General features: G+C 45.6%; 1 protein-coding gene across 6 annotated transcripts in view; it reads right to left on the minus strand.

Moving 5' to 3' along the window:
* Positions 1–259: 259 nt before the first annotated feature.
* LOC121189715 (signal-induced proliferation-associated 1-like protein 2) overlaps positions 260–15,913 on the minus strand; it is a 79,032-nt gene continuing 63,378 nt past the window's right edge. For 2 of the 6 annotated variants that reach the window (XM_041050109.1, XM_041050111.1), the window contains exons 15-21: positions 13,834–14,088; positions 10,760–10,898; positions 6,498–6,717; positions 4,924–5,055; positions 2,339–2,456; positions 1,424–1,505; positions 260–1,001 (exon numbers count right to left, since the gene is read on the minus strand). In XM_041050109.1, coding sequence (XP_040906043.1) covers positions 855–1,001; positions 1,424–1,505; positions 2,339–2,456; positions 4,924–5,055; positions 6,498–6,717; positions 10,760–10,898; positions 13,834–14,088 — 1,093 coding nt within the window. In that variant the 3' untranslated portion in view covers positions 260–854. Of the gene's footprint in view, positions 1,002–1,423; positions 1,506–2,338; positions 2,457–4,923; positions 5,056–6,497; positions 6,718–10,759; positions 10,899–12,580; positions 12,635–13,833; positions 14,089–15,913 lie in introns of all 6 variants that reach the window. The other 4 variants (XM_041050115.1, XM_041050112.1, XM_041050114.1 and 1 more) reach the window with 4 other exon arrangements.

Below are 15,913 nucleotides of genomic sequence, written 5' to 3' on the forward strand. Positions count from 1 at the left end.
GTGGAATTAATTCAAAGAAAAATGGCCTAAAACATCAAACCTTGAAACTTCTGTGACTTTGGGAATCAGAAATCCAGAGAAAACAAAAGGGTCTCAGTTGAGCTACATTCATTTCTTCTCACCCCCCCCCCCCCCCCCACCGTACGCTTCAAGACTGCCACATGTGGATTCCTCTTGGTGCAAGCAGACAGTAAGTACCACTTCATTATGTCCAGTACATTCCTCCCCCTCCCCCCCCCCCTCCTCGCCTCACCCTCCCTACTTTCCTGCGTCCGTGAAGGCCGGCACAGAAACAGCTGTGTGACAGTGTGCGCAGTACGATACAGTACAGCTGAGCATACAGTACAGTAGACTGACGTGACATACGTAGGTAGATTATATGTTGACTACAGTAAATGAGCTTTACATTCCACTACTGTAAGAAGATCCCAGGGACTCAGGCGGGGCCCCCGGGGGTTGCCTTTCTCAATTCCTCTCCAGCGCCGGATATGGGGACATTTCCCAAGTGTCTTGTTTGCCAGTGTGGAGAAACCGTTAACATCATAAACAGCCCTGCACTTCAGACAGAGGAGGGTTCCAAAACTAAGGTCCAGATCAGGGTTTCAAGTCTCTGCACACAGGGCTGCAAGACAGTCTCCTAAAGCAGGGGCTTTTTAATGAGTCTTGATTACTCTGGGGGCCGGTAATGGTTTGTTTTAAAGTTTGTTTGCCTGTGAATCATCTGGGAGTCTTAAGTAGGAGCTGACTGGGTGCCCAGGAGGAGTGAAGGCCTTCTTGCACTCCCTCTCTCTCTCTCTCTCTCTCTCTCTCTCTCTCTCCCTCTCTTTCTGCGGGTCTCTCTCTCTCTCTCTCTCTCAAGGTTTCTTATCAATGGTGTGAAAAAACCACTCTGTGAACTTCCTGAGCTGAGCCGCCGCCGTCTGGCTCTCCTCCTGCAGTCGCATGTTATCCTGTCTCAGGTGTTGCACCTCCTCCTGCAACATCGCCTTATCCTCTTTCTCCTGAACACACCAAGACAGACACACACACACACACACAATCAGCACCGGGGACATGAAACAAAAATAAAAGGATACAAAAGGAGGTTGATAAAAGCCCCCTGCTATTACAAGAACATCCGTCTTTCGTCAGTGCTGTGTAAATGGGAGGCATTAACATGGCAAAGCAGCCTTTTCTCAGTCCCGATAAAAGTGCATTTCCTCTCTCCGTTTTAAGCACATTAGTGGAGGTGGGGAAAATTTGGGCTGGGACACAATAAGGAAAGGAAGCAGGATATTGAATTAAGTGGACGAGGTTGTATTACACAGACCTCAGGGCACCCATTACTCAATGCCTATTCTCCTGAGCTGTGTGACACAGACGTGCACTGTTCGCTGACGTGGAAAAGGAAAGCAAGAAGTAAGGTGGATGTATGTGAACATACCTTTCTGAGGTCATGCTGCAGCTGCCTGAGGATCACCTCCAACTGGTTGACTTTGCCAGTTAGTGTGGAGGGGGAGCTGCTGCTGGGGAGCGCAACATAGGACGTTATTAAGACTCAAGAAAGATTCATTTATCACATAAATAAGACACAATGACAGCTTCTACCAGGACACAGAGGCTGATGATGGACAGTGTGCTAAGTGCTGCGGCCTTTAGCTACTGTTAATACACCTGTCAAGATTTCTCTACAGCAAGAATGTTTACAACAATGATGGTGGCAGATTTGAAAGTTTTATTAATTGGAAAAAAATGGTTCCTTCCTTTGAGAGATGAACAGTTGGTTGTGGCTTTTTTTCTGGATGAGAACATGTTCACTTCACCAAATTAGTATGCAAAAGAGCACAATGTGATTGGTTCTACACACAGTGGATTTGTATTTCCGTGTCCTCTGGAAATAGGTACCTAGTTATCTTCAGTTCAATGATGTCAATCTTTGGTTTTAAAACAATATATTGTTAATTTTGATAACTGATAATCACTTTATTCTGCTGCGAAATCGATCGATACCAATGATATAAATGAAACCAGCATTGGGTTTGAACCCTAAATATGATGTCTGATATGACAAACCTGCTGTTTAACAGTAGCTTGTGCATGTTTGGTCTGGAGCTGAGAATCGTCTGCCGTTGGTAATACGCAGGCACAAACGCTGCACCAACGAACAAGCTCCAGTTTACTATGTTCACAGGTACCACGTTTTTGGGCAACTGACATATTTCCCTGCTGTACCTTGGTACAGTTGCTAAGCTACAATTGGAAGATCCCAATTTGGGGGCAGATTTAAGCTAAGAGTCAATTATTCACTTGATACACAGGCATTGGTGCTTGTGTGTTTGTGTTTGTCGGTAAAGCCTACTCTGCTTCCAGTGCTGCTCCCTCCGCCTCCACCACCCGTCTGGTCAGTTCTCTTGAGATCTGCAAAGCCTCGGCCCGCTGCATGTCCGTCATGGTGCAGAAAGACGCCACGCGCTGGTCTGGAGACAGAACAGGTGACGTAACAGGTCATAATCTGCCCTTAACATCAGAAACAGGAAAACATGTTCAGCAATGCATTTCCTGGTGTCAACAAGCAACTAAAATAGAGGAGAGCAGCACACACACACAGACACACACACATGCACACATTCCTGACAGGATGGGGTGATTCATTCATGCTTTGTATGAATGAATGGTTCAGGTTCAAGTGCTGCTGCAAAGCCACTGAAGGTGGTCCTCCCATTCTCTGAGACCTATAACCAGACAATAAGGAACACGGTGGTAAACAGAGCATTTCTTGACTATCACAGATAAAGTAAGTCCCGTGGGTGCTGCTCTGGTGCCCTCACCCCTCTGAGTTTCCTCTGACAGCTGTTTGGCTCATAATGGGCTGATTCCCAGAGAGCTGTCAGGCACCAGTCATGCTTGTTTTACCATATCAGGCCCTTAAGCTTGCTCAAAGCCCCATGGAAAACCCAAACTTGGCATGTTATGCTTAGGGACTGCTCAGTTTTGAGGCATAATGCTCTTTTCTTTAGAAACCACTCTCTCTCTCTCAAGCCCTTGGTCTGAGACTAAAGATAGGAGAATCTGCATATTCATAGAAAAGATTAAGGAAAGCCTTCCATTAATTTAGGCCCCAAATGAAAGCTAATCCACTTCAAGACAAAAGCTGGATGGAGCCCAGAGTTGGTTGCTCAGACGAGGCAGGAAGGGGAGACCATGCTTTCATTTACATATGAATGAACATTTTCCTGATAGTCGATGGCTGCATCAGAAAGATTAAAGACTTCGAGGAAAGCTGTGACGGGGGCAGAAAAGCAGCTTGTCATATTTGCGTGACCTGGTGTGTCCACAGATTTAGTGGACAAACGGCTAAAAATTAAACAAAAACAGATTACGCTGAAGAGAAAACACAACAATCTATTTGAGTGAACATACTGTGCCGTATTTATTTGCGAGGGAATATTAAAACATATCCAATTGTTGACAATGAGAGCTTTCGGTTATTGCACCAAAAGCCTTTTGTTGCTGAAATTTACCAAAGCCCGTTTTTAATTCCATCTGCTTCTACTTTCAAAAGTGAGGAGCGCACGATGTTTTTCGCGGATGCTGCAAGCCAATCCAAACTGCCTTTCTGCATCATGAAAATGAGCAGTCTCTCAGGATCCACAAGACCAAGGTTATGAATGCTATAAATGCTTTACATCCCTGCCAACATCCTTCTCCCCTGGCTCTAAACAGAGCTGGTTAAACATACATGGCACAATGGGAGCCCCGAGCCACTTTCTGCTCGGCAACAAGCCTCCAGTTTACACAGCGCTTTTCTGGGCCAGCCAGGCTGCCGTGACAACTGCCTTCTTGCTGCCAGTCAGACTCTGCATCATCTCCACTGATTCCACTCTCGTTAAATAATATGCTGCAGGCTATGCAGCAGGAAATGTATCAAAGAAGAAATTCTACAGAGGATTCATTAATTATGACAAATGAATAGTCACATGCTACGTTGCCTGCTCCCTGGTCTCGGGGTCAGGCGGAGTTCAAGTGGAAAGAAACTCATGGCATGGCATACATTCTGTGAATGATGGGGAATACGCTGGCATGAGAGTGGTCAAAAAGGCACTTCAACTTAAAGTGAACAAAAGTGATGATGCTGACCATGAAGTGGTGAGACGTGTCAAATCGAATTAATTGAAAACGGAATGAGACCGAGTTTTGAAGACAGCTTTCGGGTTTGATATCACTCATGTTGTCTGTGAAGACAACAGGCTGTAATTCTTCGTAAATTTATGTGCGTACTTGATTCCTAAATCACTTGTCCCGGAGTCAGGCGCCACCAAGAACAAAAAAAAATTCCCCAACGCATTATGCCATTCAGACAATTTATGAGAAACAACAGTCCATCTTAAAACTGAAGATTTCTCTGTCTAAGGAAAGAGTCTGTCGCTTTGGGTCAGATGAGATGTCTGTCTTCATTTTTCAGAAGAAAAAAAATCTTTCAGTGGACCATATTCAGATTTAATGGACAAAAGGCCAAGAGAGGACCAGAAATTACCTCAAACTATCAACCCAAGAGCTTAACAGTAAAAGGCTTGGCTGTAAGAACTCTCCCTGAGTGGTCACTTGCTGGCTTTATGGTGTGAAAATTGGCTCCATGTCTGTGCTGAGAAATGATGGCTCGCTTTTTCCAAGTTACAGCGCTCGATGGGAATCACAAAGGGCCTCAGAGCAAAGAACGCAAAAAGCTGAAGGATTCCCAAAAGTCACCTCCTACAGCACTTAGGAGACACGAGAAGAAACACAAACACACAGCTCACACAAACCTACACATGCAAGCCAGCGAGCACTTGCAGACTGCAGACACACATACACACACGCGAGCGTGCTAAGCAGCCGGGACTGTTAGGGGGAGGAAGGGGGGGAGAGGTTGCACAAGGTGCCAGCAGCTTCAGCCAGGTCGGTTACCTTCAAAGGCTCGTGCTGCGTCAACCAGGTGAGACCAGTCCAGGCCCGAGGCAGTGTCTGGGAGGGGCATGAGGCCCGGGTCGCTGAACTTGGACCTGTCCGCCAAGGAGCCGTCAGAGAACCAAAACTCATCTGCAGAGACAGGCAGGCACTCCGATCAGTGTCCGGGCCCGGTCTGAGTTCAGGACTAATCTGAATTGCCCATCAGTTTGCATCAGACAAGAGGGGTTGGGAGAATGGAGGGGGGGCTTAGAGGGGGGAGGGCAGGGGATTTATTTAAACAAGTCATCGCTTCTAAAAGAGAAAGAGAATATTTACCTAACTCAAGCCCTGCACATCAAAACAACTAGCTTGTCTATGCTCGCTAAAGTAGCTCCTATCCAATCATACCTTCAAGTAAGTCCAACTCCAATCTGGTTGCACCTAAATAAGAAATCTGTCTAAAGGTTGTAAACAATTTAACTTTGAAAAGAATTGTTTTGTATCAGTGTGACAGGATGATAGCCCAGCATCACATTAAACCGCCTTCACTGCATAGCACTCGCAAGGCGCTGTCTGAGGGACGATAAATGACTTGTCTAAGTGAATGTCTTCATGTTTCAATCAATATCTCCTTTCCCTCCCCTCTGCCTCTCCCGCCCTCCCTCCCTTTCAGCCCTGAAAGACAAGGAATGCAATAAACAAGCTCACATTCTGCAGAGGGGCGTTTAGAAAAACATGAGTGGAGAAGCAGAGAAGAGACAGAGAGAGCTGGAGGTGATGCTGACACTCTCCTTTCAATTTATCCAGTGTCTCGGAGCTTGAGTGATTCACGGTTTACCAAATTGGGCTGTTTCAGTAAGCCTGTGTGCTCAACTACCCTTCAAAACAATCAGGAATCCATCAGGTTGACAGCCAGAAGAGGCTAAAGAGAGAAACATCTTTCCAAAAGCCATTTTCTATCTAACGACGGTAGCTGGAGACGGGTGAGGAACGGTATGGAAATGAGACGGGAGGGACAGAGATGGGGGGAGGCAGGCGGGGACTGATGAGTGAATGAAACATTATGTATGACAGACACTGTGACACTCCTGATGGAAAAATAGGCATGTTCATGTCAGAGATCTTAAAGACCTGCAGCAGCGCAGGAAGGACACGTCGCACCTCTCATTGCTAATACATATTCAGCGGGTGCTGGGAGTTGAGAGGGGAATACTGGCCAGCAGTGACAGGTGTCTGCTTAATGCAGGCAGAGTGGCAGGCCCCTTTGCAAGTCGCACACTACTTCATCCAGTTCGAATTATTTGGCTATATTGAGGAGTGTTGCTGGAGTGTGTACCAGTTGTGCTGATGATATCGGTAGAACACAAGTGGCTCTTCGAACAAGTATCTATATCCTGGCTCTTGTCTGGTGCCAGAGAAGAAGAATGATAATCCAAGAGCGACATGCAGGCAAAGTCTATATTAGCCTTCCTGTCTCTTTTCTTCAAAGCTGCTTCTCTGCAGCATCCTTGGTTAAGTCAAGTATTGTACACGTTTTTAGATGTTTCTTTTGCACCAGCTGGCCCAGTGAGAATGTCATTCTCTGTACTTACTTCTTAGGTTGGATGCTCCCTGGTTGTGGATCATGCGAGGAGGCAGTGTGCTGTGGTAAGGTGGGGTGGTGCTGAATAGGATGTCATTAGGCATGGCTTGGTCCAGCATGGAGCTGTGCGAGCTGGCGTAGGATGAACCCTTACGGTTACTACACACACTTTCATCCGACAGCGTCCGGTACAGGGAGCGTCTGGGTGATAAACTGCCGACTGCTGACACCTGAGAGAAGAAAAAGGAGAACAACATGTCAAGAGACAGTCGCAACAATGCAAAGAATGAAGCCGTATGACCTCCAAACCCTCAACGATATAGCCCCGCTGTCTGCACCTTCCCTGCTTTTCCCGCGGCACAGCAGGTTTACACGAGCGGGCAGCTGGGTGGGTAAGGAGCGAACATCAGGGAGCAGTGTCAGGAATCAATTACAGGCTTTGCTCACAGGAAAATGCAGATGGATTGAGCACAGCTGGAAGAGTGTCTGCCAGAGTGGGAAAAACAGGGGACAGGGCTTGTGGAGGTGGTGACAGAGGTCACTGTGCTGAAGCAGCCAATAGTCACTGAGCTTTATGTGAGAAACTACAGACAGCAGAGGAGACTCAGTGCAGGTGTTACAATATAGGAAAAGAAAAACTGCTGATGCATTGATAGACAAGCCAGAAATCTGTTTGCATTTGATTTAAGACAATCACACAATACAAGCACAAACACAAAGGACAACCGAGTCTGTACAAAATAAAAACTTGCAAAAGAAGGACCTTTGCAAAACAACTTCTTCAAGTGCAAAGGCAGATTATATTATGAGGAGGATCAGACCGGAGGCACCACGTACATACTGTAAATCAAGATATAAAAGAATGTGATAGAACACTGTTCTATCAAAATGTGTTAGCTTATACTTAGCCATAATGCCTGTTTCAGGGTGCTACTTTCCGTGTTTGCTTTTGGTCGGAGGCAGAGACAAGCGTTCCAAATGTTTCTGTGTTAAAGTCATGTTCCTTTTTGAAAGCTATAGAGCTTCCCCAGATATACATTGTTTTGCGCAAGTCCCTTTTTTTTGTCCCCAAATGAAGGTAGCAAACGCAAAGTTAGCATGACCCACTGAGTCACAATGGCCACATTTATGATAAATATGCTGGGTTGAAAAACACCAGAAATTAACTAAACTCCAGCACGAGCTATTATCCAGGGATTTTCAGGAACAATATGCGGAGCACAGAGGAACTCCTGGATATGCTGATTTAATGCAGGGCTCATCATATTTGTGAATAAGAAGAAGAAGAATTCTTTTGTTTGCCTGTTTGCAAACCAGACAAAGACCAATGGACACAGCTTAGTAAAGCTGCAGGTAGAAAGTATTTATATCAATTGTACCTGCTGCTTTGTGCATTCTCTCTAGAATTGAAGGAAACGAATCTACAAACTTACAGAGGCAAATACAAGACAATGCAGAGGTCAAAAGCAAACTTCAAGCTTAGGGAGAACTAGAGACCATCTTCCAATGGGATCACTCCAGTTGTGATGCCTGTTAACATGTTGGGTACTCAGTAGTCATTACTATATTATCACATGAGCACACAGTACTCATGGGTCGACTGCACCCGTCTTCAAACGCGACCTTCATTTTGATATCAGACCATGATGCCATGATCTCACACCACACGGTCACAAAAACACACAGGGCGTGTCAGAAAGTGCAGACCGGCTAAAATGCCCTCCCTATAAGTCAAACTGGTCCTCACAAAGCTAGGAGTATAAGTTCACACACACACAGAGACACACAAGGTGAAAACAATACCAGCCACGCTGTCATGGCAGGTAACAGTCACAAAAGCTGTGAGGGCCTGAAAAGCAGCATCGTCCTGAGGGGATGTCTTCAGTGCACAGAGAAGAATTACACAGGATGCCACTGCAGAGATACTAGAGTTTCACGTCCGTGGCCAGAATTTTGACAGAGGATCTCCTGTTTAAACACACAAAACCACAAACACCAGTCCCATCCATCATTGTCCCGTTTAGCTTACATAAATATTGCAGGAGTGACATCAAAAGTAGCCACAAATGATATGCGGGGCAGTTGGCCAGATGGGTAAATGCCTGCCTTTGGCTTCCAAGCTGTAACCAACACTAGGCTGGTATCCCCACAAGCCAACACCCAACCATCTCCATTTCAAAGACAGACCCCCCCCCCACAAATCCCACGGTGAGAATTTAACAAACATCTAGTACGTCTTTAAAGCGGAGATATATAGTGGAATTCAAAGCAGCATATATACGAGGCGTCCAAAGACCATCTCAGAGGCTTTAAGTTAACAAGGTTGTCTCTTATTGCAAGTTTTTCCCACCCAACTTTACAAGATTAGACCCCGTAAGGTTCCTGCTCATCAAAACAACTTTAAACAGGATTTGCTGCTCTCTTATATAAAGCAAAAATAGCACAGATTCAGAGCTCCAATAAATGGAGTCACGGCAAATGAAACCATTTGCAATAGGGCTTAATGTTTTTTCAGAAGCCATCTATTTATTACAGCTACAGCATCAAATCAGGCTCTCTGAAGACATCTTGGCACTGGATAACTGAACCCGCTGTGCACATTATGCACAAAATATTGTATTAATAAAACCTGCAAAATTACTGACTATTTCGGTGTGCCTAAATGCACCTAAGCTGGCAACAGTCCCAGGCTGATTTGGGCTGTAATGTGTTTTGATACTTTTGCACAACAGCACCGCTCTTATCAGTCGAGGCAGCGGTGACACATCCACCTAGATTTTCCCTGATTTCCCGAACTTTTTTCCCCTCGCTGCCCACACCGAACAAAGACAACAACCGGTGTTTGAACCCTCTGACGTGCCACTTGGGAGGATGTGTTGGACAACCACCTATTCAAAAGCTTTTTTTTCTTTCCCACAGGAGGTTCAAAAGAGGAACGCTGTGGGAGAATAAGCTGTGAGCGGCCTTTCCTTTACGTCAGCCACACAATAGTCTGCCTGTCTGTGGAAGGGCGTCCCAGCGGACACCTCGGCTGGCAAGGAAAATCTCTCTGCACCTGCTCACCCACATAAAGAATGGCATCGGGTGACTACCGGAAGTGACACACGCATTAACCTTAACCGTATACTCTGTTTAATTACTTAGGAGATTAAGCAAGTCAGACTGTATTAAATCAGAAATGAATCAATGATGTTCCCAACATTGTCATTACTGTAATTTGATTCCTTTACGTGCCAGCTGATGATTGAAAACATGCAGTCCCAGCGAAGCTGCTCCCAGAAAAGAACAGTATGTGTTCATTGGGATCAGATGTGTATATGGTTGGAGCGTCTGGCTCTGTGCCCTCCCTCATGCATCTCTCTCCCAGATTGCTTTTCCACACACTGTATTATATACAACAAAGACTGTACTACTCTTTGAATCCAACAGGCAGCACCGTGCACCTTTGTACTGGTTACCGCGCTTTCCTTCTCTGCGGGAAACAAAATAGAACCAAATGAAGTGAAATCACAGCGCGGGTCTGATACACCTGCTTTCATTTTAGACTGGAGCTGACGCTGCGTGTTCTCTCCACATTTTACATACTGTAAGCCCGGTGCACGACAGCAAGACGAGCTAATCAGTGCACTGAACTGCTTCATGTGAGGGACAAGACCTTCCCTTGCCAGAGGACATGCTTGTCTTCTCAAGGGATGAAGTGCATTTGTATTAGAATTGAACAGCATTCAAAAATAACCCATTTGTATGTCTCCAGGGTCCCTTCCTGGTAGATAATGGATGGGGGATGGGGGACGGCGCAGGAAACTCAAGATGCAATTAATAGAGTCTGCAGGACCCAGGAACATCAAACATCGATGCACTCTCTGCAACTTCCTGCCTTTAATCCATGACATCGCAACTGAGTGAACTCAGGCCCCATTATAAATTAAATTAACCAGTCTGTGCCAGTCAGTGGGGACTGAAAAAGTCTTGCGTCGGGGAGGACAAGAACTATCAGCTGTGGCGCTCAGCAGCAGGTCCAGCTGATAGGCAGTGTCTCCTGCTTGTACTTGCTTCTCAGCAAGAGGTTATCTGCTCTGGCTCTGGCCTTGTGTGTACGACGGATGTTAGCCAGCGTGAGAAGATAGACTCACGGGTTGCAACAGACGCTTACAATGTCATGCAATTGTGCTATTAATCCTTATTTCACAGTTTCAAAAGGTTTTTGTTGACACAAAACATCACAATAATCATATATTTTAGAGATAAGTCAGTCAGCCGCAATGACCTCACCTTCCGACTCCTGTCTTCTCCCGGAGGGCTGTCCGGCAGCATCATTTTAAGGTACTCCTCTTTTGAAAGTCTCTGCAGCGATTTTCCATCCCGCTCAGCAGCCTGGAGCCGGCAGGCAGCCTCCTGTGCATACAGCTGCCTGTGGACAATACAGAGGGCACAAGAAGAGCAGAACTCATCAGAAGGGTGGCACGAGTCACATCCTGCAAGGGAGGCCTTGAGCCATCACAGCTTGGACTGAAAGGTGGCCCCAGCTATTTAGAAAATAATGTCAGTATCACACAAAGGGTTCAGGTGGATCCCTCTTGGCATGCCAACATCAGGTGCCTCCCTGCTCCATGCTAGTCAGGTGATCGTGGGGTAACAGGGTTTGAGAGGGAGCTAGGGAGGAAAACTTATTTCCAATTCCACCCTGTCCCGTCTCACTGTTCCAAACCCTTGATTAAAGAGACTTTGAAGAACGCAGCAAAGCACTGTCAGAGGTAGAGAGAAAGCAAAAAGAGGGTTTTGGACAGAAAATACACCCAGAGACAAGGCAGTGCAGGGAGGACGCGACCGACCTGGCTGGTGAAGTTGTGTGGCTGTGAGACCTCTGCTTTTAGTGAGCAGCCTGTGAGCATGACACACTAAGTGGTGTTGGCAGGGTGTTATATGGTCACAGGAGGATATACTGGAGGGCGAGACGATAGGATTGCCTGGCCGCGATGGTTACCTAGACACGCTATTGCTGAGAGTTGCCCCGTTGTAAGCTTTTGGCACCATGGCAACCAAGGCCTAAATTCATAGACGAGTATTGCAAATGTCCATGTGTGATAGCCAGATGCATTGTGAGCGATCCATGAGATCTCTGGTTCAATTGCACCTAAGAAAAAGACGTGCAAATTGTTGAGCTCTGTTTACTCGTGCCTTGGCATTAAAAGCCCTTCTTCTCCCCCCGTGTCTTGACTTTGCTCTTGTCCAATTTGTGATCGATCCATGATTACAGGAAGACTGGAACAACGCTGAGGCCCTGACCTTTGCAATTAAAGGGTATTCTACTGTGTGGGAACATCTGTTTCTAATACATGTTTAATGCCTGAAATAAAAAAAAAAAATGAAAAAGAATTTGATGAGAAAATGAAATAAAGGCTGATGGAAAGAGCTGTTTTTGCTTGAGCCTTGATGTTACAGTGCCTATTTGTGCTTCTTCTAGTGTATAAAAGGACTTAATGTCATGCTGCCAATTGCTGTTACAGGCCTCCACTTCACCAGAAAGGCAAAAAATATAGAAAAAAAAAAAGACCAGGGGTGTCTGGGTGCACGTAACTACATTTGGGAACATGTTGTTCAGAACTGAGAAATTCATTATCTTGGGAAGGAAGCAGCCTAAAATGCCGTGATATATCTGTGCTTGATTAATTGTGTGATTTTCTCACATCCTCTTGAATTTACTGGAATAAAAGTAGTTGATGTAGACGCGCACAAATGCTCACATTTTATTTTTCAGAAATTCCGGATATTTGCTGATATCCTTAGTAACATTATAATAGAAATGTAACTAGAAGGACTGAGAGAGTATGTTGGACCTGGGCCTGGCAGGTGGTATTGGTGGACAGTACACAGCAGTAGGGTTCTGTAGGAGATACAGCAGAAATGTCACAGCCACTGATGCACAGCTGGTTGCCCTCCACTCTCGGCATGTGCCAGCATATGAGGTGGTGGTCCGAGACAAGGGAAGGGTGGGGTTGCGTGGTGGGAGGGGTTGGGTGGTGGGGTGTGGGGTGTGGGGGATAGGCTGGGTCAGATCAGGGCCACAGGGGTTGACTTTAACTGACTGTGTACCTTGAATGCTCAGACAGCATTTTGAGAAGGAAGGCTAACAAGCTCTCAGCTCCTCTGGAACAAGAAGCAGAAGCAAGAGAGAAACAGCCGAGGGTTAGGAGCATCTTTACACATCCTGCATTACATACAGTGTTAAAGCAAATGAGAAAACTTTTTAGGAAGAGGGGAAGAGAAACTTCATTATGTTAGAGCAATATCTGTGAGTAATATTAGGCCATTTATCATGAGGCACTGTTACGTAAGATGAAATAAAACTGTAGGAATATATAAACAAACAATGGGGAGGATAACTGAATTACAGAGCTTTTTCATAAGTCGGCAGAAGATGACTTCAGTGCATGCGATCAATCACACAGCCCTTAAGTGGCAAATTTCACAGCACAAATGAAATTACTTGGGACCTAGAGCAGGGGATTTCTTCCAGGGCAAATCTCACATTCTTTCCTCCAAAATATGCCCCGAGCCGGCACACAAACACCTTCAAACAAGCACACACTCACACACATACACACACACCTACACTCACACCATCAAAGCTGTGTTTCAATTTCACCATCAATAGCTCTTTGTTTTCTCCAGCAAACCATTTAATCATCAGACAGATACAGTGAGTCGTCACTGCTCATATACAGTCTGAGGAGACTACACGTTCTGAACCTGGCTGAGTGACATTATACATCCCTCTTACTTTGCAGTATTTCTACAGGCTATTCTGTGGCTGGTGTCCTTGGGCTGCATGTGTGACAGCAGTGAGCTGCTGTCTGTGGATTGTTGCTTGGCTCCCAGCAGAGATGCTGATCTGGTAGAGGCTCAGCCTGGAAGTCCACGGGGACGCGGCTTCACGGGAACAATCAATAACCACAAGTGACATGTGCCAAGTGTATTATGTCCGCGGCTTCATTGAGCTTATTTATTTTGTGGCTGTCGGCTTCAATCAAGACCGGTTTGTGCACACTGGGTGGGCTGACGGGGGGACACTTGTGTTGGAATGGGTCTGGCACAAGTGCACTAGTAAGTCTGAGAGGAAACCGCTCTACAGTGACAGAAACAGTGCTGATGAGGCCAGTTAGCGTGATTAAAAAGTGTGTCATCCATTTTTGCATGATAGCTGGCGTTGCACTTAATGTGAACCATGTGAGACCAAACTCTGTGCTAACTCTTCTATGTTTTTTGTGGTATAAGAGCACATTTGGACATGTTCTCGTACATGCTCTCTCTTGCTTTCTTTCTTTCTTTCTCACACACACACTCACCCACACTCTGAAATGTTGGGGGGTCCCTCAGTGCTGTGGGCTTCACCATCATCATCAGTCGTCTTCGTGCCCACTGGAAGTTTGCAACCGGGCTCTGGCCTGGTCTGTCCACAGGCCTCTGAGCTGGGCCCCGGCCCCGGCTCTGGCCCTGGCCCTGAACTGCTGGTCTGGGGGATGGTGTACACCTTGGAGGAGTCAGCAGACATACAGTATCTGGCCCCACGGGCCAGGGGACTGCCAGAGTGGTGTGAGCCACTGATCAGACAGCAAAGAAATAAAGAATAATGTAACTCAAAAGTGACCACGAAATGAATGAATTTAAAAACAGGAAAAAAAACAAACAAACATAAAATTGTAATAAAAACATAACCAAGCATTAACAATGAAAAATGAGAAGAGGCTCCTAGCAATGTAGCTAAGCCAGATGTTGAGAAATGATGATGACTTTTAACTCAAAATTATGTTTTGAAGCTCAGCACGGCTGTTGGCTCAGACAGGATGACATTATTTCCTCCTCATACAGTGTACTCCAGCTGCTTCACCTCTGCTCTACATTGGAAGATGACTCACATTCAATCTATCATGTGACTATTCCTGCTGAACTTTGTCCTTTCACTATTCAGTTAAATATCAACTGACAAATCAGATTAAAGGGTCAGTGCATTCAAATCACAAAGACACATTTTTCCACTCACTCCCGGTGGTATCTATCCCAGTTCTTAACATTTCCGTTTCTTAAAAAAAAAAAAAAAAATCACTACCATTTCTGTTTCTGGTTATATTTATGTGAGGCACACCACAAAATCTACTTGATGTGTTTAACTGCTGTTTCCTGTTGTTTCAGCTTTGCAAAAAGGTTTACAAAATTCCCATATGCTTAAACTACATCACCTGTCTTTGCTCTTTGTTTACGCACATTGTTAATTACAATTTCAAGGCATTCCTAAGAGAAGCACATATTCTCTAGTTTCCCATTCATCTCATCATTACTATAACGGAGGACATTTTATCCTTTACTTCACCTTCCCACTCAGAATTTATCTGTTAGTCAACAAATAAACTGCACAGGTTCATAAATATGCCAGATTTTAGTTTTAAAATCTTGTTGTTTGCAGGAAAACTTTCAGCAAACACAAAGCATTGTCCTGAAATACCCTGGAACCTTAGGGTTGGCTTTAGCTGGAGGCATACTCTGTTTCCATATTCATGACCATCTGGACCACACCCTGCAAAATGTGCTCCTGCTGCTTCACTGTTTGTTCAGATGACACTCTGGTGTCAAAGACCATTACATAAAAGGTGGGAAGCATCGGAGTAGTCAAGGTGATGGCACAGGCTCTTTCCTTGTTTCTGAATGATACCCTGGAATGGACAGTTCTGACGCCTCCTAAACAGGTCAATGATCTGAACAGATTGTGGTAACATACTCCTGTGTGGCAGAAACAAACAGATACCCATTCTCTATCTCATAGAGACAGACTATGAGTGGCTTCAGGGCCAACCCTATCTGACACCCCTCCTCTTTCCCAGATGGGCCCCAGTCTGGTGAGGAGGACTTGGATGTCGGTGTGATGAAACCCCCCGTGTTGCTCCAGCCTTACAGCAGCCCCACCCACCAGCTTCAGCACAGCTGGATGAGTCGGGCTGTGGATCAGGAGTGAGGGAGCACGGCTGGGACAAAAGGTCAGCCAACAGCCAGCGACCATCCTTTTGTGCGTGTGTTTGTGTCTGTATGTGTTTAACAGAACGGATAATGGGCTGAATGTGTGAATGTACATTCACATGTTTGAACAGTGGATTGTGCTCTGAGCCATATACCATGAAAAGGGTGTGAATTTTGCTCAGCGGGCAAATCAATGACCCAACACACTCGAATTAAGGTCCACGACAAAATGAAGTAATTGCCCATAGAGAAAAAACATCAGAGAGTCACCACTGGCATTAGTCGCAGAATACAGATCGGTGAAAATTAAAGGAACCACCACATTACGATGCTGTCTCCACAGATTCAATGCCTCTTGGCTCAGAGTCCTTGAAACCCTACTGGAGTTTTAATGTAGTTTTAATGGAAGTGTTGGAG

Source organism: Toxotes jaculatrix, chromosome 11, assembly GCF_017976425.1.
Source record: "Toxotes jaculatrix isolate fToxJac2 chromosome 11, fToxJac2.pri, whole genome shotgun sequence".
Classification (NCBI taxonomy): domain Eukaryota; kingdom Metazoa; phylum Chordata; class Actinopteri; family Toxotidae; genus Toxotes; species Toxotes jaculatrix.